This window comes from Equus quagga, chromosome 14, assembly GCF_021613505.1.
Source record: "Equus quagga isolate Etosha38 chromosome 14, UCLA_HA_Equagga_1.0, whole genome shotgun sequence".
NCBI lineage: Eukaryota > Metazoa > Chordata > Mammalia > Perissodactyla > Equidae > Equus > Equus quagga.
Genome location: NC_060280.1, coordinates 32738541 through 32761051, shown reverse-complemented (window position 1 = coordinate 32761051; position 22511 = coordinate 32738541). Strand labels below are relative to the sequence as shown.

At 45.0% G+C, this 22511-nt stretch overlaps 1 protein-coding gene across 6 annotated transcripts in view; it reads left to right on the top strand.

Annotated features, from left to right (window-relative positions):
• Positions 1-22511, top strand: part of TENM4 (teneurin transmembrane protein 4) — a 727387-nt gene that overhangs the window by 616992 nt on the left and 87884 nt on the right. For all 6 annotated transcript variants that reach the window (XM_046686180.1, XM_046686184.1, XM_046686179.1 and 3 more), the window contains 2 exons: positions 6221-6367; positions 18468-18684. In XM_046686180.1, coding sequence (XP_046542136.1) covers positions 6221-6367; positions 18468-18684 — 364 coding nt within the window. The remainder of the gene's footprint in view (positions 1-6220; positions 6368-18467; positions 18685-22511) is intronic.

Genomic DNA, 22511 nt, shown 5'->3' with positions numbered 1-22511 from the left:
AAGTTTTTTTGTATCCATGAGTCTTAAGCGAGTCCTGTGAGGTTTTTTTAAGGGAGCAGATGTAATTTTACCCATTTGATTGGAAAAAGAAACTCAAGTCGAGGAACTTAAGTGGCTCATCCTGGGTCACACTTCCACAAGTGGCAGAACCAGGATTTGGATTTCCTGGCCTAATCCGTATTTCCAACGTTCTTCCTTCTATCACCATAAATCACCAAAATGTCACATGGTTTCCAATATTCTTCCTCCAAAACATGTCTTCCAAAATGACACCCTCACCAGGAAATGACACATTTTCTCTCTCCAAGCACCTGTTCTGATCTTTAGTTCCGAAAACATCACCATACCTTTAGTTAGATTAGGTCAATGAATCATAACATGCTTGAAAAGACAAATGTTTCTTGCCAAAATCTAGATCTGGGCGAAGCCCCCATCTGGCTGACTTTCTGATATAATGGATAGTAATTCTCAAAACAGAATTCAGAGACATGTACAATGCAAGTTCAGGACTTGTCAAAGTAGAGTATTTTACACTTCAGAGATGAACTGGCTTTTGTTCTTTGCCTTCCAGTTGCATTGGCAGAGACTAAAGCAACAACATTCACTCACCAAATATATTGAACTCCTTCTAAGTGCCAGGAAATGTGGATACCACACAGCAGAAGTGGTCCTCGCTCTCAAGTTGCCCTCAGTCTAGCAAAGAAGACACTAATAATACTAAAACATGTAATTCCAACAATGTGTGATGAGGGTTATGATGGGGAAGTCCAGGGTCATTTAGCAAGGAGACCCCCCAAACTTAGGCAGAGCCTTGTAGACCAGGATCATGGACTTTAACATAATAATGTGAGAAACTAAAAGTTTTTAAAAGCAGGATAATGACTTGATATATGGCCAGGATCTGTCTGGCCATATTATTGAAAAAGAGTTGAGGGGGAACATTTGGGGGCAAGGAGACCAATTAGGAGACCATTGCTGTTATCCAGGTAGAAGACGATGATGACCTTGTCTAGGGAATTGACCATAGGGATGAAAAAGTCCAAGAGGACCAAAAGGAGAAACATAAAGGGATGGGGCATTTTGATATATGATGGGTGTATCACATAGCCCATCTGCCACTTACCTAAAAAATAAGTACCTTCAAGGATTCTCGAAGTCTTCTAGTCACACCTGATGCTGCCTCCAAGGGGGGCTTCTACATAGGCTTAAGCAGAAGGTTGAAGATAAAGTGGTCCCTTGTCATTTAAAGGGCACCATTTCTTTTGAAAAGCTTAGCCCTTCTCTAAACCTTAAAATTACATTATTTTGGCTCTCGCAAATGCCTGGTGTGAGTCCTTCCAGGGGGGATTGTTAATATCACTTGGGCTTTCTGAATTATTGATGAGTTTCAGGGTTTGTGGAATTAATGAGCTTCCGTGGTGGATAAGGATGGGCATATGGCTTTAAGAAAGTCAGCAAGTGGCCTCTGAGGAGACTGCATCATACTGGCTAACGGGGGTGAGATTATCCCAGAAGCAAATCTCTGGATGAGAGCAAACCTCATTCAACTCACAAGTACTCAAAATCCCTAGGAAACCCTGAAACTGATAGGACAGTGCAGACCCTCGGGGTATAACTTGGTCCGTTTGAAGAAACTAACTGTGGATAAAGCATTCCTGTTATTTCACATGTAGAACTTACTCTCCCCAGGAACACCTGCCCCTTCAAGCAGTTTCAGAGCAGCACAGGATGTGTGTGAAGGCACTAGGCACTGTGTGTGAAGAGGAGTGCACCAGAGCAGGAGTTCCCAAAGAGGGTTTTGTGGAATGGAATGTTCCACATTATTATAAATGGTTAAGGGGGAATAAAAGAGTTCTGAGGTCAAATTGGAAAATGTTCTGATAATCAAATAAGCAGGTCTCTTTATTGTAAGACATCTCAGGGCCTTTAATTATTAATATGCAGTGTGACTTTCTAGAATAAGAATATAGGATGCAGAGCAGCCTCTGGCCTAGTGGTTGAAGTTCGGCACACTTCGCTTTGGCAGCTCGGGTTCAGTTCCCTGGTGCAGAACCACACCATTTTGTCAGTAGCTGTGCTGTGGTCGCAGCTCACATAGAAGAGCTAGAATAATTTACAACCATAAGCAACTGTGTACTAGGGCTTTAGTCGGGGGGGAAAGGAAAAAAATGCAGGAAGATTGGCAACAGATGTCAGCTTAGGGCAAATCTTCCCCTGCAAAACAAAACAAAAAAACACTACAGGTTAAAAAGAAAAAAAGAGTATAGGATACAATGTTTTCCAAACTTGTCTGACCACAGAAGCTTGTTTTTGAGGACCTACTAGAACTAGTATTCCACAAAATTCACTTTAAGAAGTATTATTTGAAATTATAAGACCCATTTCAGTGCTTCCTGGAACAAAGTAGGGTATAGATAAATAGAATATAAAATTATTGGGGGCAGAGGACATATCTTATCTCTATTTATCCCAGAATTAACCCGTGCCTGGCATCCAGTTGGTGCTAAGTAAAATTTGTTGAAATTAAGAACAAAATCTTCAAATTTGAAGTTGTTTTGACCTTCTCTATTGGGTCAGTTCTAGGAAGTTCTAGGAAGGACCTAGCAGATCATCTCATCCAAGCTTTCACTTTATAGATGAGGAAATTGAGACCAAAAGAGGAAAAGTAACTTTCCCAAGATCCTACAAGTCAGGTGGGAGGCACAAGAACCTAGTCACCTGTCTCATTTGTTGATTTATTTCAGCAAATACAGATTGAGAAACTGCTATGTACAAGGCACTGGATTAGGTCCAAAGTTGCCTTTCTGGAGTTTACATTCTAATGAAGGAAGTAAGACATTAAACTAATGGCAAAATTAATAATTTAAGTATGCTAGGGGCAGTTGTTCTCAAAGAGAGGGACAGAGTAGAGTGCTAGGAAAGCATGAAATGGTGAACATGGGCTGGGGCTTGAGGCTCTGAACCCACCTCGCTGCCTCCCACTGAACTGCATGTTGACCTCATGACCATATCACTGGGCTTTTCTCAGCTGTCTTTGGCAAAGTTTGTATTTATTAGGACCATAGCTTTTGACCCAAACGTTGAAACAACTTGGACTGGCAAAGTTATTTTCTGGTTTGTGAATTTCTTAGTGAAGTTATACAACGTTAAAACAATTAAATCCAATAATAGTAATAGCAGCTACCATTTGTTAAATGCCTGCTTATGTTACCAACTGTGCTAAATAATTAACATACATTACCTCATTAATCTTCTTGACAGCTTTTTCAATTAGGTATTACCTCCATTTTACAGATGAAAAGACTGAGGCTTAGAGACTTAAATAATTTGCCAGCTATCACACGGGTAGGAAGTAAAATGTTGGTGCTGGGATTTGAACCGAGGTCTTTCCAGTTCCAAAGTCCACATTCTATTACAACACATAGTTTTTATTAAAAATTTAGGATTAATTGGTGTGAAATCGGAACTTCCCTAGAAAATTAGGATCTGAAAAATATAACAAAAAGTTATTTAGTTTAGAAATAATATATGTAAAGCGTCTAGCACACTGTGAGCCATGGTAGACCTTCAGTATATGGCAACTATCTTTGTCATCACTGTCCTGAAGCATCTAAACCAGGGGTTGGCAAACCACAGCACACAGACCAGATCTAGCCCGTCACCTGTTTTTGTAAATCAAGTTTTATTGGAACACAGCCATTTATAAACTGTGTGGCTGCTTTCAGGCTACAATGGCAGAGTTAGGTAATTGCAACAGAGACCATATGGCTCACAAGCCTAAAATATTTATTATTTGGACCTTTACAGAAGTTTGCTGACTCTGATCTTGATAACTGCCTCAGTTTTCCATTTTGCCTTTCTATGAGCCCTACCTGAAGTTATGGGTACAACTTATGATACTATATGCTCTCTACTCAAAATAGAAGGTAAAGGTGAGTAGAAGATTCAGATATTGTACTCGAGCTGTATGTCAGGCTTCGTGTATTATGCATACTTTATCTTATTTAATCCGCCCAACAACCTCATTTTATAAATAGGCTCAAAGAAAATAAATAAGACACCTGGATCATACAGCCACTGAGTGGCAGAGGCAGCCTTTGATCTGGCTTCCAAACTTGTGCTCTAACACAAGAGATGTTCTTTGCATCTTGCAAGAAACTACATCTTGGAGCAAGAGAAAGCAATCTACTACCATTCTTACCCGTTGGACCCTACTTCCTCTAAGACCGATTTAAAAGACAAATGAGACTTAATTGAAAGGAAGTCCCAGCCAATGAACAAAAATGTCAATGGGACGAATCGAAGAAAGAGCGTATCTGTAATCGTTTCGATCAGGAAGGGTGGCTGATGTTGGCTACCAGGTCAGAAGGCCTGGGTGTTCACCTACACCTCACAGCTCTGCTCCTGCCTTTACAACTGCTTTCTGGGTCCCTGTTGGGGTGTCTATGCTGGTGGTTTCCCACCTTTAGCAACAGGCTTCTACTAAACTTCTGGAGAAATCCTTCCTGGGTATGGAGTGTGCACTCAATAAATGGTTATTCCTTTGAATGGAAAACACAGTGGCCAGACTGATTGATGGGTTGCTGTGTTGAACATCTCAAATATAAATGAACATGTTCTTTTCTTTTACTTTGCAATAACAGCCAACTATCAAAAGTCCTTAAAACACTGAAGTTTTAGATTCTGAGTGACCCACCCTTTAGTGAGCGCCTGCCTCAGCCTGGGTGTTGCACTGGACAGTTACATCCACATTGGTCCCATTTCAGAATAATGGGTCAATTTTCAGTTATTTCATGGCAGAAAATTCCATTTGTAGCCATATTTGTAGCAGTGTGCTCCTCATGATGATAAAACAAATTAAGCTTTATAGATGACAGAGTGCTTTCACATCCACGCCTTTCCCTGAGACCAAGCAGGGGCAGAGAGAAGATATGGCAGGCAGGCCAGTCAGAGGTGCTTTGTGATAGCCCTTCTGAGAAAGAGGTTGGTGGGTTCGTTAAAATAAGGACTTGAATGAAAACCAGGTGGCAAAATAGAAGCCAAAGTGAACCATGTAACTTAACAGATTCTCAGACATAGATTTCTGAGCCACAGACTCGGAGAGAGGTTTAAAAAGGTGGTAATCAACAACCTGTAAATCCCTTGAATGATAATAATAACTCCCTGCCACATGATGATGGTCAAAGCAGAACCAAGGCAGAGTCTAAACATTGCCTGACCCTCCTGGATTAAATCATCCGCAGCCTCTCAGACAGACGGCCACACCTGTGCAGGGTCCCCACCATATTTTGTACATTTCCTTTAGGGAGCTTAGCAATGAAACATTTTGCCTCCACATATCTATCTCCTGTGTTAGGCTGCATGCTCCTCAAGAATAGGAACTAGGTCTTATTCATCTCTGTGCCTCCAGTGCCAGCCCAGAGAAAGTGCTTAATAAATGACGGATAGGCAGACAGATGTACAGGTGAACAAAATTAGGGAAGAGCAGCCTGCCCGTGCCTGCATTTGCAATCACAGAAAACCTAATTAGGCTCTCTCGTGACCGCCATTAGGGCTTCTCTGGGTGCAGAGCCCTCCTATTAGTGGCTATACATAAGATGGGAAGAAAAAGATCCAAGGACTCTTCTCAAAGTGAAGACAGTTGTTTAGGAGAAAATAGGACAAAATAAATGAAGAGCCTAAGGTCCAGTACCGTTGACCTAGTAACAAGAGCTGGAAAAAGTCTGGCCATTTAGAGTGAGACCCGGAAGAGCTGAGGGGACACGAGGAGCAAACCAAGAGATGATTCCTTTGTTCCCAACATCCACCAGAGACAGGAAAAACACCCAAGAGCGAACAGGGAGCAAGGATCAGGCGAAATCTCCGTTGGTCAGATCCTGACAGGCCAGCATCCACTGACTCCCACTCTAGAATCCCAGTCACTTTTGAAAGAAGGGATTTTAGAGGCAGAAGGTGTGGGTTTCGGACCTATCCCTGCCGCTTCCTGACTGTGTCACTTCCTGACTGTGCAGCCTTAAGGAGTCCTTTTACCTCCAAGTCTCAGTTATCTTCTCGGGGGAAGTGGCAGTTCCTAATGATACCGGCCTCCCTGGGTGCTGAGGGCATCAATGTGCTGATGGATGTGAAAGCATTTTTTGAGTTGGCAGGTGGAGTGTGAGTGTGCGCTACTGCACTTGGCTGTGGACGAGCAGACCTTGATTCTGTGTGCTTTGCCTTGCAGAGGGTTGCCCTGGGTTGTGCAATGGCAATGGCAGATGTACCTTGGATCTGAATGGGTGGCACTGCGTCTGCCAGCTGGGCTGGAGAGGAGCTGGCTGTGACACATCCATGGAAACCGCCTGTGGTGACAGCAAAGACAACGATGGAGGTAGGGCTTTGGTACCCATGGGCCCCATGCAGTTCCAAGTCTGGAGGGAGGTACAGGGTGGAGGGTGGGCATTACTGAGTTAACAGGCCATCAACACACCAGCTGTCCAGTCAAGGAGGCCTGCAGGGTATACATAAAACTGCACATGTGGTCTACAGAATGGAGTGCCTATCACTAGTTGTTCCATTTGAATTAATTAAAATTAACTAACGTAAATAAAATTAATTACCATCCAACAGCAGTGCAGGAAAGGCATATGGAAGAAAGAATTTTCTAACAATTCAATAGTGGAATGAGTTGCCTGGCAAAGTTATCAGATCCCTGGAAGTAGACAAGAAGAGGCCATCCAATTCTGTTTCACAGAAAGTGGCAGAAAGGGTGCTTCTCTGGGGGAGAGAGGTTGAGTTACCTTTGGTCAAGGTCCCTTCTCTTCTGATTGGTGGTAACCCTCAAGCACACTGGGGGCCACCTTTGTCCCCACACTCTCTGTCCCTGTGGGTTTGTAAAAGGATTTGTAATTTGTCTTTGCTGTTGGATTTTTTTCAAGTGCTGGACAGTCAAAACCCCTAAGGAAGGGAGGCCTAGTCTTGTGGAACGTTTATTAGCTAAGAGTGAAGAGACCAGCATTCTAATCCCAATTCTGTCTTTGATTCCCTGTATATCCTTAAGCAAGCTACTTAATGTCTCTGGACCTCATGCTCCCTATTTATAAAATGAGGCAGTTGGATCTTGAGGACCATTCCAGTCCTTATATTAGTCCTAGAATTAGCCTTCATCTTTCTGTTGTGTAAACTTGGATAAATAGAACCATAATGGGCTCTACTTTTCCGCTGGGAAGATGGGTTGACTCTACCGATCTCAGGGAGTATTAGGAGAATAAAAAGATAGAAATATGAAAAAAAAATTGAAACAGTTAACCTTCCTTTCTAACATTGGCCTAGTCCAAATGTGTTTATGCAGCCCCCTCTTGTTTATACCAAGGGACTTTCTGGTATTCCCCACAGAATAGAAAATCAACAGGTCAGAAACCTAGCATCTCAGGCTGTGGGGATTTTCTACTTTGATTCTACAATCTCAGAACAGAATGAAGATTCAAAGGCCACGTGTGTGCTATTGTGATTGCTCTGGTTTATTTGCCTTGAGTTGGCCCCAGCAACCTGCAAAAGCCTATCTCAGACCACTGATCTTTGTCTTAGCCAGCTTTCAGTCCTTCTCCCTGCTGCCTGCACCCAGGAGGTGGTCCAGCCTATGCACCCAGGCCTGGGCTCCATGGAGTAATTGTCAACAAGGAGCTCGTGGGGTTGGGCCTTGATAGCCAGGCAGAGACAGCAGGTCCATGTTGTCCTCCCAAGATCTCACAGGGTTGAAATGTCCCTTAATCAGTCTGAAACTTGGGGAGTTCAGTAAGTCCTGTGATCCATAAATATCCAGACGTCCAGTTATGGGTCACCTCCCTAGGCCAGGCACAGAGATCAGTAAGTCCTATCCCTGTGCTCCAGGAACTCAAATGAGAAAGAAAGGCCCAAAGTTAAGTGCTGATGGACAGCGATAAGTACTGTTGTAGAGTTATATATTGGTTGTTGGGAGTAGAAAAACAATTCATCAAGAAGGTGATACTTGAGTAGGTAGGCATTCTCTGGAAGGAAAAAGGCTTTTCATTTAGAGAGATCATTGTGGGCAAAGCAGGGAAGGGCACCAAGTATCCCAGTCTTCAGGCAAGGTAAAGGATGATAATACTGCCCTTCAAAGGGAAGAGATGCCAGCCTAAATTATCCACATAATTTCCTCATCATTCCCCTTCATCTTGCCTGTGTAGACACAATTCCAATGACCAACAGTAAATTCATGTAAATAGAAGAGAAGGGGAGAAGAGCCACACCAGGAAGTTATTCCTTTCTCAAGAATCTAGGGTCGTGGCCAAAGTCTTCAAACAGCTGTTGAACATCTGGGAAGCGAAGGATCTGAATGTCCTTAAGAAATGTGGGGAGAGGGTGCACTCCCCCAAACACACATGTAAGGTTATAAAACAAGTTTCATCTGTTCCCTCATATGAAATGCAATACCAGTGTGTCCTCTGTTTACCGTCCTTCAGAGCCAGCCTTCCCAGCATAAGAGCTCACTGGTGTTTACATGGGTGTGGACACACAGGAGCCTAAAGCCCCACAGCTTTGGTAGGGGAAAGATTTTTTTGTCATAGGAAATAGGACTGATCCAGATCCCAAGGGAATGGAGCCTCCTCCGGCTGCTCTGAGGGATGAACCAGCAGGAACTAGAAAAGAACAATCTGAAAACCCCTAATTGTAGGAGAACATACCTCTTACATTTATGGAGCATGTTATAGATTGTAATGAACTTTTACATAATTTTAGCAAAGTATATACAAACAATAGCACTGTAACCTGAGTTCATTCACTCACTCAAGAAATGTTAACTGAATGTCTGCTCTGTGTTGGTCCCTGTCCTGGGTTCTGGGGCTTCAGAGATGACTAAGACACAGTCCCCACCCTTGTGAAGTTCACGTTTTGTAGGGAGGGAGAAACAGCACTGAATTACAATGCAGTGGGATAATAGCTGTGCTGGAGGAGCATTCACTCATTCAGCTGATATTATCAAATGCCTGGGTGCCCTACTGGAAACTGTGATATGGTCCCTGTCCTATGGTGCTTCTGGTCTAGCTGGGAAGACATCCCATGGATCATCAAGATTGGGAAGACAACTACCTGTGAGACCAGATTGTTCAGAGAACTTGTCCTTGGGTTCTCAATCATGAAATGAGGAAACATCTCACCTCAGGGCCCTCTCCACCCGTTTGGGGAGCTAAGGGGAAGGCACAGAGGGTCCCTGCTTTGCAGGGTGGCGCAGGTGAAACAGCTGTAGAGGGTAGACTGTCCCCAGGTGCTGGAAGGGGCAAGGCTCTCCTCCCTGGCCTCTCCATCACTCTGGGTCTTGGCCAAATGGGGACAGTTTTAGTGGAGGGAGAAACAGGGCAGGCTATACAAGGCAACACAAGAGTGAGCCGTATTTAGCACTTGGCTGTTTTCAGTTCAGTCATGCACACATTTTTGGGGCTCTTGCTGTCTGCAGGGCACCATGCTCCTTTCTGAGGGGAAATAAAGACCAATAAACACGGCCCAGTCTTTCTCTCTCAGGAAGCTCACAGTCATTTGGAAGAAATTGTTATCCAAACAACTAAATCTAATGGAAGTAGAATGAAATAAGTGCCTTTATTCCAACCATGAAGTGGGATATGGCATAATCCCAGATAAATAAGTCAAGGTGGAGGGAAAAAATGTCTCGCTGAGTGATTGTTCTTGGCTGATGTGACTCAGGGGCTCGCAGAAGGAATTAGCAGAGTTTAATGTCGAGTAACAGGACTGGGAGAGACAGAGAACATCGACTTCAGCCCTTCTACTCCTCTGCATGTTACAGACAGGGCAAGTGGAGCCCAGAGAGGGGACGTGACATCACACACGTCACAGTCACACAGAAAGTCGTTAACACCACCTGGACTAGGACCCGAGATTCTTGAGCCACTCCACGTGGCCTTGTGAACCTAGGGCACTTCCACACCTCCTGGGGATTTATCTGCCTCCTAGAAATGTAATGCGAGCCCTCGCTTGAATTTAAATAGACGACAACAGTACCATAAAGCAGACCAGAGGATGAGAATGATAATTTATATGTCAAAGCAGTTGTGCATCCCCCCAACAAGACTGGGAGGCAGGTACTATTATCATACTATTTCCTTATGATGAGGAAACTGGGGCTTAGCGAGCGGAAGTGTTTGCCCAGGTCACACAGCTGGCAGGTGGCAGATGCTGCCATGGTCCATGAGGTCTGGCCACATTAGAGCTTTTCAGTGTGCCCAGACCTCAGATTCATGGCACCATCGTAAACCCAACTGTGGCTCTTGAAGTCATTTGAGAACTCCTAGTTTCTCTTCTTTCCCAATTTGCTAGGCTTAAAGGAATCCTTTCCAAATTAAACTTGAATTTCAAGCTTCATTAAGAATGCTATTGCAGTGTTTTTAAACTGTGAGACCAAAAAAAAAAAGAAAGTTACACAATATGGCTGAGTTGGGCTTAGCTTTATTGGTTTGTTTTTGTTTTCATTTATGGTTGTTGTCTAGATTTAAAAGCAGGAAACAGATCCTGAATGGGACTAAGTGACTCCCAGTTTCCTGATCCTCTGTCAGGGCTGCCCAGTCAATCTGGCATGCCTCCAGATCTCACCTAGAGCGCTGGTTGGTGAGAGGGACCAGCAAGGCAGGCAGTTCCTGAGGCCGTGACTCACCACTCAGTGTGAATTCCTCTGTGTGCCCCACTTAACGAAGAAGATGTGCCCTATTCATATAGTACCCTTTATGAAGCCCTTTATGAAGTGCTGTCATATGCATCTTCTCATTTGTTACACACTGACCCTCTGATGAGGGTGTTCATTTCATCCCTATTTCAGAGATGGTGAAACTGTGGCCCAAAGGTGCTAAGTGATTATAAAATGAGAATAATAATGCATACCTTCAGGGCTGCTGTGAGGATCCCAGGTGATATATTTAAAGTGCCTGAGAGGCAACATAGCACAATGATTCAAAGTGCAGGATCTGTACCCAGATTGTCTGGATTCAAATCCTGGCTCTCCCATGGCTGGCTGCATGACCTTGAGTAAGTTACTCACCTTCTCTAAGCCTCAGTTCGTCACCTGCAAATATCAGTTCTCTTTCTCCTGCTCCTGTCCACCTGTAATCACAGAAGCATGATGTTTATTATAAAATAAATATATGTTCATATGTAAATAATTATTTTTAAAAATTGGAATTATGCTTTCTATAAAATTTTATACTCTACTTTTTTCACTTACAATTATAATGTATTTCTCCATACAATAATGTATTTTGACCTTTTTCATCTCTTGGTTAAAATTTGTATTCCAAACTGTTACATGCTCATTGCGAGAAGGAAAAAAATTCAAATGTACATAAAGGAAAATGATAGCCATTGTTTAGAGAGCATCCATAAGGGCCAGGCACTATACTGGACACTCTGAGCATATGTCTCCAGCCCTTTACAATAAACTTGCAAGGCAGACATTTACATGCAGGGAAACTGAGGCTTAGCGAGCTGAAGTGGTTTACCCCAAGTCACACAGTGGATCGGTGGGAGAGCTAAGATTAGAATGGAACCGATGTTTAAAGAAGAAGCCAGAGTAAAAAATTCACTGGAATTTAAACAACTAGATCCCTTTTGATAAAGAATCTTTAAGCACCTTCAAGGTGTAATAATCTCTTTAGGTGCCGTTGGCCCCACAAAAAACGATCGTGGATTGCAATACAGATATTAATAGATGCAACATGGGAGGAGAAATTTCAAGAAAACTGAGAACAAAGTTCTCTGTCCTCCGTCCTCCTGCCCGTCTCCCATTGCTGGAATGGAGAATTCACATCAAGCCGTAGAATTTGGTCACCCTTCAGACTATCTCTAAACCATGTTTCTTGTGATAAGAGACAAGAGAGAAATTGACCTTTAAAAATCTTGTGTTCCAAGGGGCAGATAAAGATTTTGCAAGCCTTTCAAAGAAGGCACAGAATTTATTACAGCAAATGACAAAAACTTCTCCCAGATGTGTACAGAAGGGGAGGCACATTCCACCCTCCCCCTCCAGGGCCTCCCCGGACGCTGCTCACAGCCTGCTGTAAAGCAGTTCTGTGGCCAGACCGCAGACAACAGCAGGACGAGATTGGCTGATGGGCTGTTGAGCCAGGGAAGGCGTTAAGCCTGCAGAGAGATAGATGGACTTGTTATACACTGTCCACTGGACCATCAGTTTCAGGAACCATGCAAACAACTGTGATACTAAGAGTTGACTAGTCCACAAATTTCCCAAACCGGCTCCCAGCTCTGTTCTTTCGGCTCATTCGTGGCCATTCTTCTAGTCTCAGTTTAAGCATTTTCTCTTCCAGAAAATATTGCAGCCCCTAGCCTGAGTTGGGTTCCCACCTTTGGGCATCCACAGTCCCCTCTGCTTCCTTCTTTCCCAGCACTCTCTTGTCTGTCTGACCCACAACACTGAATCCTTTGGAGGCAGTAACTCTGTTTTCTTCCTCTCTGTCTAGTGCCTAGCACAGGGCCTGCCAGCCACATGACAGGCACTCAATGAATAAAACAGACCTGTCCTGTCTCCTTTCTCAGGAGAGGAATGAGCTCTTCCCTGGAATCACACCCCACAGCCCTCGATGGCTCCTGCCAAACAGATTGAGCTGTTTGATTTGAGATCCTCACACAATCATTCATTCACTTTTTCATTCATTCAACAAATATGATGTCAGTGTGTGCAAGGCACTCTGCTATGCATTTGGGGTACAGAAATAAACAAGTCAGTTCCTGCCCACTGTGGAGGGGGAGACAGGGCTGGGGAAACCAGAATTTCCAAAGCCTTGATAGAGAAAGCGATATAGACTGTGGAAGAGTGCCTAGCACCTGGATTTGGAGAAAGATAAGGGACCAAATTCCCAACTTTGCCACCGCAGTAGCACTATGACATTGGGTAAATCATTCAACCTGAGCTGTGCCCTCATTTGTAAAGATGAGAAGGCTAGCTGAGCCACTACCTCCAATAGAATTCTCATGCACACCTTTCACTTTGTGTGAAAGTTTCAGCAGGCCAGCCATCAATCAGGGCAAATGGGCCTGTGGCAGAGAAAGGTCAGGAGGTGGCTGTCCCACAGGTTAGCCCCGAGAGGCTGCCCATCTACTCTCCACCTAACTAATTAGGTTGCTGACATCAGAGAGGGAGATCAGTCCCCCAAGGTTCCACCACTCACTGGCAGCTGTTAAGATCACAAAACGAACAGAAAGCCACTGCTAGTCAGGACTGTAACTGATGGCAGAGGACTTCACCCATTCCTGTGCCCAAGCACTTGTCTGCAGAGGGGACTCCAGGGAAGAGCCACAGGCTTGGGAAGGACACCAAAATTTCTTTCATTGAATTACTCACTTACTCTTTACAACCCAGGACCTTTCAGCAGTCCTGAGAGGCTGGCAGAACTTATTATCTGGTTTTACTGAATAAGTTGCATCTCAGACCTATGAAGGGATGTGGCCAAGGTCTCAAGGCTAGAAACCCAGGGAAGGTACTGGGGCATCAGGCTTCTGGTCTGCATTTTCTCCCACATAACCCTCTCCCTAGCTGTCAAGGCCAATTGACACCCATCAGCAGGGGAGGCACTGAGAAGGGATGCAAGAGGAAATGGCATGGCGCTCATCAAGTTGGTAGCATATAGATGGAAATGTTAGCAGAAGCCAGTGCTTCATGCACCATGCAGTGTTTCAGCACTGGAGGGCTTCAGGTTCGAGGGCCACAAGTACATGAACCACTTTGGAATGTTTCTTTAGTGCCCAGACACCTGGCCCCTTTTTTCCTTTTTTTCCCTCCCTTCCTTTCTTCTTTTCTTTTATCTTTCTTTTCAATCTCTATTCTGCCTTTCTCCTTCTCCCTTTCCTTTGCCCTCCACCAGAGGCACTGCTGACCCCTCCCAGCCTCCAGGAGCCTGAATGGCCTCTGACACTTTCTTCTGCCCCTCTCCACTTTCACCAGGAGAAGGAGGAGGCCTTCAGAACTGTGAGGAAAAAGGAAATTTCTGGGGGAAAAAAATATTCTTTCCCAAAAGTTGGGATTTAGAGTTCAGGAGAGTTTTATTGAAAATTTTAAGGAAATAGAGGAAAATCCTCTCTATTTTTCTAGTGGCTTTTTTCTGCTGCCATAAGGAGAGTCTCTCAATGGGAATAGCAAATATATGGAACATGGCCAACTTGCGTGTAATATACAATTAAGTGAGATATAAAGTGCTTGGAAAATGTAAATGTTTCAAAACTAGCCAAGACCAGAGCATCCCGAAAACTCTATGTTGATGTTTCTAGTCTACCCCAAAATTTACTTTTCTGTCCCGAAAGCATACTTTTTCCTTTTACTACTACTCTTCTAAAATTTGTCATCTATGCCTAAGAAAAGGAAACTGTGGAAGAGTCTCGCTTCCTGTAGAGCAGCCATCTGCCCTGTTTCAGGCTGCCATATGCTGCATTTGAAAATATAGAGAGATTCACATGAAAGCTGGTCTTGTAAACTGAGCCTTTGATAAGAATTCTGTGGGGCTACTCGTTTGTAAAATATGCATCTCATTTAAATCTGAGTGTCTCTATTAGTGGAGATTTAGCCCACTTTTACTACTCAACCAATATTTGCTGAGTGAGTGATTAGGGAGTATCAACATAGGAAGGTGTAGGCAGACAGAATTCTTGGCCTGGCATTACTCACTCAAACCTGCGAAGCACACAGTGACAGTGCCCCAGTCCCAGAGGCTCTCATAAGCACACTGTTTGTGTGACATCCCCATTTCAGAGAACCCCCAACCTCTCCATCCCCTGTGGTCTCTACTTCCCTAACTTACAGGTGTGACACCTATGGCCATGTTTATCTAATTCAGTTCTCCAAGGCCAGGCTGCATCCAGAGAGGGCTGCCTTGAAGTGTATGCATAGGGAGGGTGCCAGGGCAGGGCCAAATGGCAGGTCTGTTAGCAGGATACCTGTTCAAGGGAAGCACCTGGCCAGGAGCTCATAGTGACTGTGATTCATCAAGTACTTTCTTAGGTGCTGGCCATCGTGCTAAGTGCTTCACATCCAGGATCTCACGTAATCCTACCAGCATCTCTATGAGGTGGGTCTGATTGTTCATTTTATAGATGGGCAAACTGAAGCTCAGAGCCCTCGCAGAGACTTCCATTTCCAGCAGAATGGCTAACTAGCTCGTCACAAAGCCCCTCTGACCACAAAAAAACAACAATTTATTTTTAAAGTTCATTGCTGATTTTTTTAAAAAAGAATAAAGGGGAGCAGGGTAAAGCCCCAGATTCCAGAAGCAAGGATGAAACTGAAAGCTAGAGCAGCAGGTGCTGGGATCCTGGAATGAGTCAGCCCCTGATCTCCAGCAGCCCATTATCTGGGGAGGGAGACAGAGAGAAAATCAAAATTACAACATGGGGAGATGAGCGCTGTGATGGAAGTCGCCCAGGGTGCTGGAAGAGCAGCGAAGAGAAGTATTTCAGCAAGACTCATAAATTGATGTTTTCCATTTAAGAAATGGTTCCTCAAAGTCTCTTCAGGACTCGAAGAACCTTTCCTACTTCAGAAAGAACTGAGTTCAGATTCCAAGTCAGCTTCTTCACTGACTGACTCTGCAACCTTGACCAAGTTACTTTACCACTTTGAGCCTGTGGTTCTCTCTCTCTAAAATGAGGGGGATGGTGATGGCAGTGGCTACTTCGTAGAGTTCGGATGATTCAATGACACATTCCTTGAAAAGATTCCTTATAAAGCATTTAGCAGAATGCCTGGCACTCAATAAGTGGCAGCTGTGATTATCATCATTTCATATAAATATTAGTGATGGTAACAATAATTCCTGGCCAACTTTCCCCCAGGACTAGAGATCAGGAAGCAGTTTCTTCCAAGGTGCCACAGAGCAGAGTGTTTGTAAAGAGGTAAAAAACTGGCTTCCAGGGACTGCTTCGGTGGTAAACAAGAGCAGGCAAGAGCTAATAAAATTTCAAATTAGCCATGACTTTTCACGGCCCTTCAATTGTGCTAGCTGATTTAATGGTCAACGTCCCTGCTCACTGGGATTGAATAATGGGGCATTTCTGTAGAGTTATGGATGCGGCAGCTGAATCTGTCATGCTAACATCAATAGCAGAATGCAAATAACCCTCCGCTTGGGCTGTAATTATGTGTTTAAGCAATGTCTGACAGGGGCAGCACGGGAACGTGTGATGGAGCCCGCCGACTGCAGGAGAAGACAGGTGCCTCGCTAGGCAGTGACTTGGTATATCCTGGGAGCTGGGACAGGAGCCCCAAGTTAGGACCCAGGACAGGGCTAGGGTGAGGGGAAGCCTTTGCTCCACATCTCAGGATGAATCTGGCAGGTGAGCAGACAAAGGACAAATGGCCCTTCACTTTGGTGAGCCATGTTTTAGGTTCAGGGTCAGGAAGGAAGGAACTACCCTTATTAAGTACTTACCATGGGTCAGGTGCTCTGCTAGATTTGGGGACATATACTATGCTTTTCATTTATGTTACAAATACTTATGTAACACTCTTATAATCCCCTTGTAAGAGATGCGGGAAACTGAGGCCAGAGGGTTTGAGTAACTTGCACAAGTTTCAGAGCCAGGATTTGACCCCAGACTGTCTGGCTCTGGAGTCCGTGCTCTTTACCACTGTGCTGCTCTCAAGGAAGCTATAAGGTCTTGGATACCGTGCAGAAGTAGACAAGAAAGACAAGGGATTTTTGTCCCTAACTTATTAAGGAGAACAACTGGGTTCCAAGGAGGTTAAGTAGGTTGCCTATGGCCACAACACCCCTGTTGCTGGTAAGGAGGCTTAAGGGCACTGCCTGTGTGGGTGGAGCCCCCCGTCTGGCCAGTGATTATACGATAACTGATGGATGGCATCTATGGTGTAAACCCTCAGAGACAGAAGTGAGGGAGCCGTGTCAGTGATGAGGAGACCAGGGCTTAGAGAGATCATCAAGTGCAAGAACTCGTCCAGGGTCATTCTTAGGGGCAATTCTGGGTCTTGAACTTCGGTCTCTGAGCCTCCTGAGCCTCCCTCCCTACCACACTGTTGGACTGAATTGAGTGAAGATAATGGTTTCCTGGCTTTATGGACTGTCATTTGGTATTGTCCCCTGATTCATTTGTTAATTAATTCATTCCACTTTCATTCATTTATTTATTTGCCAGTCATGTTTTAAACACCTATACCAAGTGCTAGAGATAGCACAGAGATAACCAGAACAGGATCTGTGCCCCAGGGTGGTGGGGAAGTTTGCCCAAAGTCACATAGCTAGTAAGCAGGAGAGGCAGAACTTGAACCCACAGAGGAGCACATATCCTTAGATTGTTCTGTGCCTGTGAAGCACACAGACTGTGACTCTGGGCTTTTCTAGTCCCCCACTTTGGAGGACCTGGGTTTGTGATCCGTTTTAAGTTAATCCTCTAATCCCTGGGTTTGTGACCCATTTGAAGCTATTCTGTTGGGTGCCTGTAAAAGACTTTGGGATAATGCAACCAAGAATCTGTGGCCTGGTAGGATTTCTTTCTTTGCACTTTGGGAAGCTGGAAGCTGTAATATAATTTTCAGTCCTGAAGAAATCCATCCACGTGGTAAAGAAAATTCCCTTCTAATGGCAACTGGGTCAGAGACGTGAAACCATCCAGCAAACTCAGAAAGCCCCTCTCACAGAGGGCGGAGCTGAGTCTCCACATATTTCCACCACAACAGGGAGAGGTCCTGGGGATTGCAGTGCCTTCACCGACACTGCCTCCTCCTCACTCCCAAAGCCAGTCAATCACCAGATCCTAATCGATTTTACCTCTTAAATGTCTCTCCAAACCATGCACTCTCTCAACCTCCACTGTTACTCTGGTCTCAGCAACCATTATTCTTCCCCTGTGCAACCTCGTCAACCTCTACCCCATGGAGCCCCCAGCTTCTATTTTGAGCCCCCTTCAGTCCCTTCTCCTCCTTACAGGAGTTGTTCTTTCAACAACACAAATCTGATGAAGATACCCCCTGCTTAAATCCTTTCAGTAGTCCCCATTGTCCAGCGGGTGAAATGCAAGCTCCCTAAACTGGCCCGAGATGCCCAGCCCACCTGCTCCAACAGACGTCCTGCCACCCTCGGCCGTCTCCTCTTGTGCTAGTCCTCTCAGCTTCTGAGCCCAGCCTTTGAATTTAGCATCTCAAATGTTCAAGGTATTATCTCACCTCTGGGCCTTCTTATATATAATTCCTTGTATCTTTTAGAAAAAAAAATAGCACATGTCACACTGTGCACGTACGTGTCTGTCTCTCCTACTGGTTGAGTGGGCTAGGACCAGCTCTGAAGCACCTGGATCTCCTTGGTGCCCAAAAAAGGCCTTGGCTTATACCAGGCACTTTATAAAGTTCTCAATGAGTAGGAAATAGAGAAGAAGTGAATGAAGGCCTGTGGACAAACATGGCTGATTGAACATGGTAATATAAACCTCATGCTCTGTCACCCCTGCAGATGGCTTGGTGGACTGCATGGACCCGGACTGCTGCCTCCAGCCCCTCTGTCATGTCAACCCGCTGTGCCTGGGCTCCCCTGACCCTCTGGACATCATCCAGGAGACACAGGTCCCCGTGTCCCAGCAGAACCTGCACTCCTTCTACGACCGCATCAAGTTCCTCGTGGGCAGGGACAGCACACACGTCATCCCCGGGGAGAATCCCTTTGATGGAGGGTGAGTCCATTGGGCCCACTCCGGCCATGGCTCTCTGAGGGAGAACTGAATCACCTCCAGGGCCACGTTTAGGTGGGTAGGGTGGGAGGAGGTCAGGAGGGTGGGCATCAAAGGCTCTTGATGGAACTTCAGGGGAGGCAGAGAAGCAGCCTCGGGTACCCACGATTAGAAAACTACTATCCAAGGCATTTCAAATTTTTATGAGCCAAGTTTTGTTGTTCCTACTGAGTGATAGATGGAAAGAGTGAGAAATCAAAGGTCCAAGGGGAATCCTGGATCAATACCCACTTTGCAGTCAGCTGTTACTGATTCCATGGTCTCCAGATGAGCTGAAAGGCTTGACACCGTTCACCCGCAGAGCTGATGTCCAGAAGTCTTTGTTATGCTGGCGTCCCAGGCCATAAGCCCATGCCTTCTTTCACAAGTTTTCAGTTGTGTCATCCATTGGACAATGTTTTATTGAGGTCTACTCTGTGCCAGGTCTTGTGCTAGAATCACACAGGTGAGTAAGACACAGTCCCTGCCCGTTGGTCACTCACAGTCCACTAGGGGGACAAAAAGGACAGTTCCAGCATGATAGGCCAGAAATAAGCCCCCAGGGTACTCTGAGAACATAGAGGAGGTACTCCTGGGTAGGGGGAAGGCCACGACTTAAGAACTGACACTTAAAGTTAGAAATAGTTACCTAGGCAAGGGAGAGGGGCTGTCCCAGGGAGAAGGAACAGCTTGTACAAAGATCCAGGGGTGAAGAAAGGGCACAGGAGCCAGCAAAAGACAGCTCTCCATTTTCTGCTCCCCAGATCAGGGTCTGTGAACTAGGAAAAGGTATCCAGGAATGAGAGATTTCTCATAATATTTTTTGAACATCGCCTAATGAATTGATGCCTCATATATACAGAGCTTTCTCTAAAAGTCAGCACAGTTCAATTCAGCAGTCACAGGTTGTGTATCTTCTATGATCACGACTTCTGTGCCAGGGAGTTCCTGCCCTAAGGGGACAATGGGGTAGTGAGGAGGGGTGGGAATGGTGAAGGACATCGTCAACTTGTATGTAAAAGGGAAAATCAGCGGGGCTTAGTCATTGGTCTGAGGGATGCTGGAGAGAGGAGTCTCTTACTCAGATGCCTGGCTAAATGGTGGTGCCTTCACTAGGTCAGGGACCTGAGAGCAGAAACAGGGTTGGGAGCAAGGTGATGACCTACACCTTGAGCACGGTGAGGGCAAGGAAGGGACACACCTCAGTAGGACACCCAAAAGGAAATGTCTGTTTGTGGTTCATAAGCAATTCTGGGGTTTACATGGAGGTTAGGGCTGGAGATCTTGATTTGGGAGCCATGAACAAACAAGCAGCAGTTGAAACCATGAGCACATAACAGTTTGCTCAAGGAGAACATATAAGGGGAGAAGAGCCAGAACCTAAGCAGGAATCCTGGGGAGCTGTCCTGGGAGGTGGTTTTACCATCCCCAGAGTGTGACTGGGAACCTAAGGAGAAGCCCTCGCTCCTGGGATGTGATGGAGCTGGGACTCACACCGCAGGCCCGTTGGACTCCAGAGCCCATGCTTTCCACTGCCTGGCCCTTCCTTGTAAGGAGCCATGACAAGATGACAACCATGAAGTGGGGGAAGAACTCTGAGCCCAGCAAGAGGGGCATACTACGACTGTGTAAAAGCATTCAAACTGTAACCATTTTAAAGATGAAGGTTCTTTGTAGTCCAAACCTTTGCTTCAACTTACCCTGAGAATATTGAGAACCTCAGAGGTTAAGGGACCTTCCCAAATCCACAGGCTTGTCAAGTGGCATAGCCAGGAGGAGAAATAGACTAAGGAGAAACCTATTCATTTATCTTCGCCAGAAATGCTGCTTTTGTCTCCGTGTAGGAAGCTTCCTGCTCTTTTATTCAATTGTGTGATTTTGTATGTATGCTTGTGGGCCTTCCAGTGGTATGAGTTCTTTTAAGCAACTGGAGATGTAAATATTATCCCTACCAAGGGAATATTACTAGTTCAGCCTTTCTTTACTGGATCCATTATAGGATCTGATTAGAACTTTGGCTGGTTGCCTTCCAGTGGCTGTTCTGCTTTAGGGGTGCCCTTACCATACCATCCAGATCAGTGCCAGCAGGGACCATGTACCCTGAATGTCCTGTTGTCACTCACCAAGCCCACTGCTTACGTGCCATGAATCACTGTGGCACCCACACAGGGATTTCAGTGTTCTTGCTCCAGCAGGTCTAACTCGCCTTAAGGAGCCAGTCAAGTGGGGAACTTGAGAAACGTGTACTGGGAGAAATGGACCTCTCAGCAGAAAGAAAGAGGATAAGCCTCAGAGTCAGGCCTACTTGTGTTTCAGATCCTGACCCTGCCACTACTGGATACATGGCTCTGGGCAAATGGCTTAATAGAGTGAACATGTAAATGTCTGTCCCCCCTCTAAAGTGAGTCTTCCAGGAAAGAACTGTGTCTTACTCATTTTAGCACTTAGTAGCTGCTCAAGACAAATATGCATATATATTACCTTGAACAATGAGGAAATGGAAGGAAGGAAGGAAAGAGAGAAAGGCACGCTGGGAGGGAGGATGGATGGATACATTATCTATTTTACTTAATTTTATTCTGAGGATTCAGAGTCCAGAGAGGTAAAATCATCTGCTAAAAATCACATTACAGATTAGCAGCAGAAGCAGGAGTAGAAGCTCCCAGATCGTTGTTTATGTATCTGTCACTTTCAGTTAAATTACAGATGCTTTGAAAGCAGAGACCAGTTATCTCCCCAAACCTGTAATACTTAGGGCAAGGCCTGGAACATACTATTTGCTCTCCAAATGAATGGATAATGGAAACTTCCAAATGTTACTGTAAAAATTTCTTTCACCTTGAGCCCGGCCCAGTGGTGTAATGAATAAGTTGGCGCACTCCACTTCAGGAGCCCGGGGTTCACCAGTTTGGATCCCAGGCATGGACCTACACACGGCTTATCAAACCATGCTGTGGCAGGCATCCCACATATAAAATAGAGAAAGATGGGCACATATGTTAGCTCAGGGCCAGTCTTCCTCAGCAAAAAGAGAAGGATTGGTGGTGGATATGACTTAGGGCTAATCTTCCTCAAAAAAAAAAATCTCTTTCACCTACCATTTACCTGAATCATGATGTCCCTGCTCCTTGCTGACCTAGATTCAGAAGAAACACTTATCTATCACTACTGAGTATTCCCGACCAGATCTTTATGTAAAATAAGCCCAGGTGAATGGAAACTTAGAAACATGAGGCAGCAGGTGCTTTCCTCGTGGGACTGCCTACTTGGTATTCCATTATCTTGATCGGGGCCAGTAATACAGTGCTTATTTACATAGTTGGGATAAAGTGAAGTCAGTTACCAAGTTTGGGTTGTTGCTTTCTTTCCTCTCAAATGGAGGAATGTGGTATAATAGAAAGTGTCTGGAGTTTGAATCTTGGCTTGACCTCCCACTCGCTCTGTGTGACCTCAGAGAAATGATTTAACCTTTGTGCACGTGCCTCCAATTATAAATTAGCAATATCGGTAACTATTTCATGAAAGCCGTTGAAAGGATTAACTGAAATAAAGCACCTAGCACAGGGCTCGGTACATAGGTGACCAGTAAACGGTGGCATTTTTGGCAACAGCATGGCCTAGTGAAAATAGCCCAAGCTTTGCAATCAGTCAGACCTGGATTTAAAGTTGTTGCACCCACCTTGTAGCTAAGTGACCTTAGGAAAATTCCTTAACTTCTCTGAGCTCCGATTTCCTCATCTATAAGAGGAGGGTAAGAATGTCTCTTTTGCTGGATATCTGTGAGAATTAAA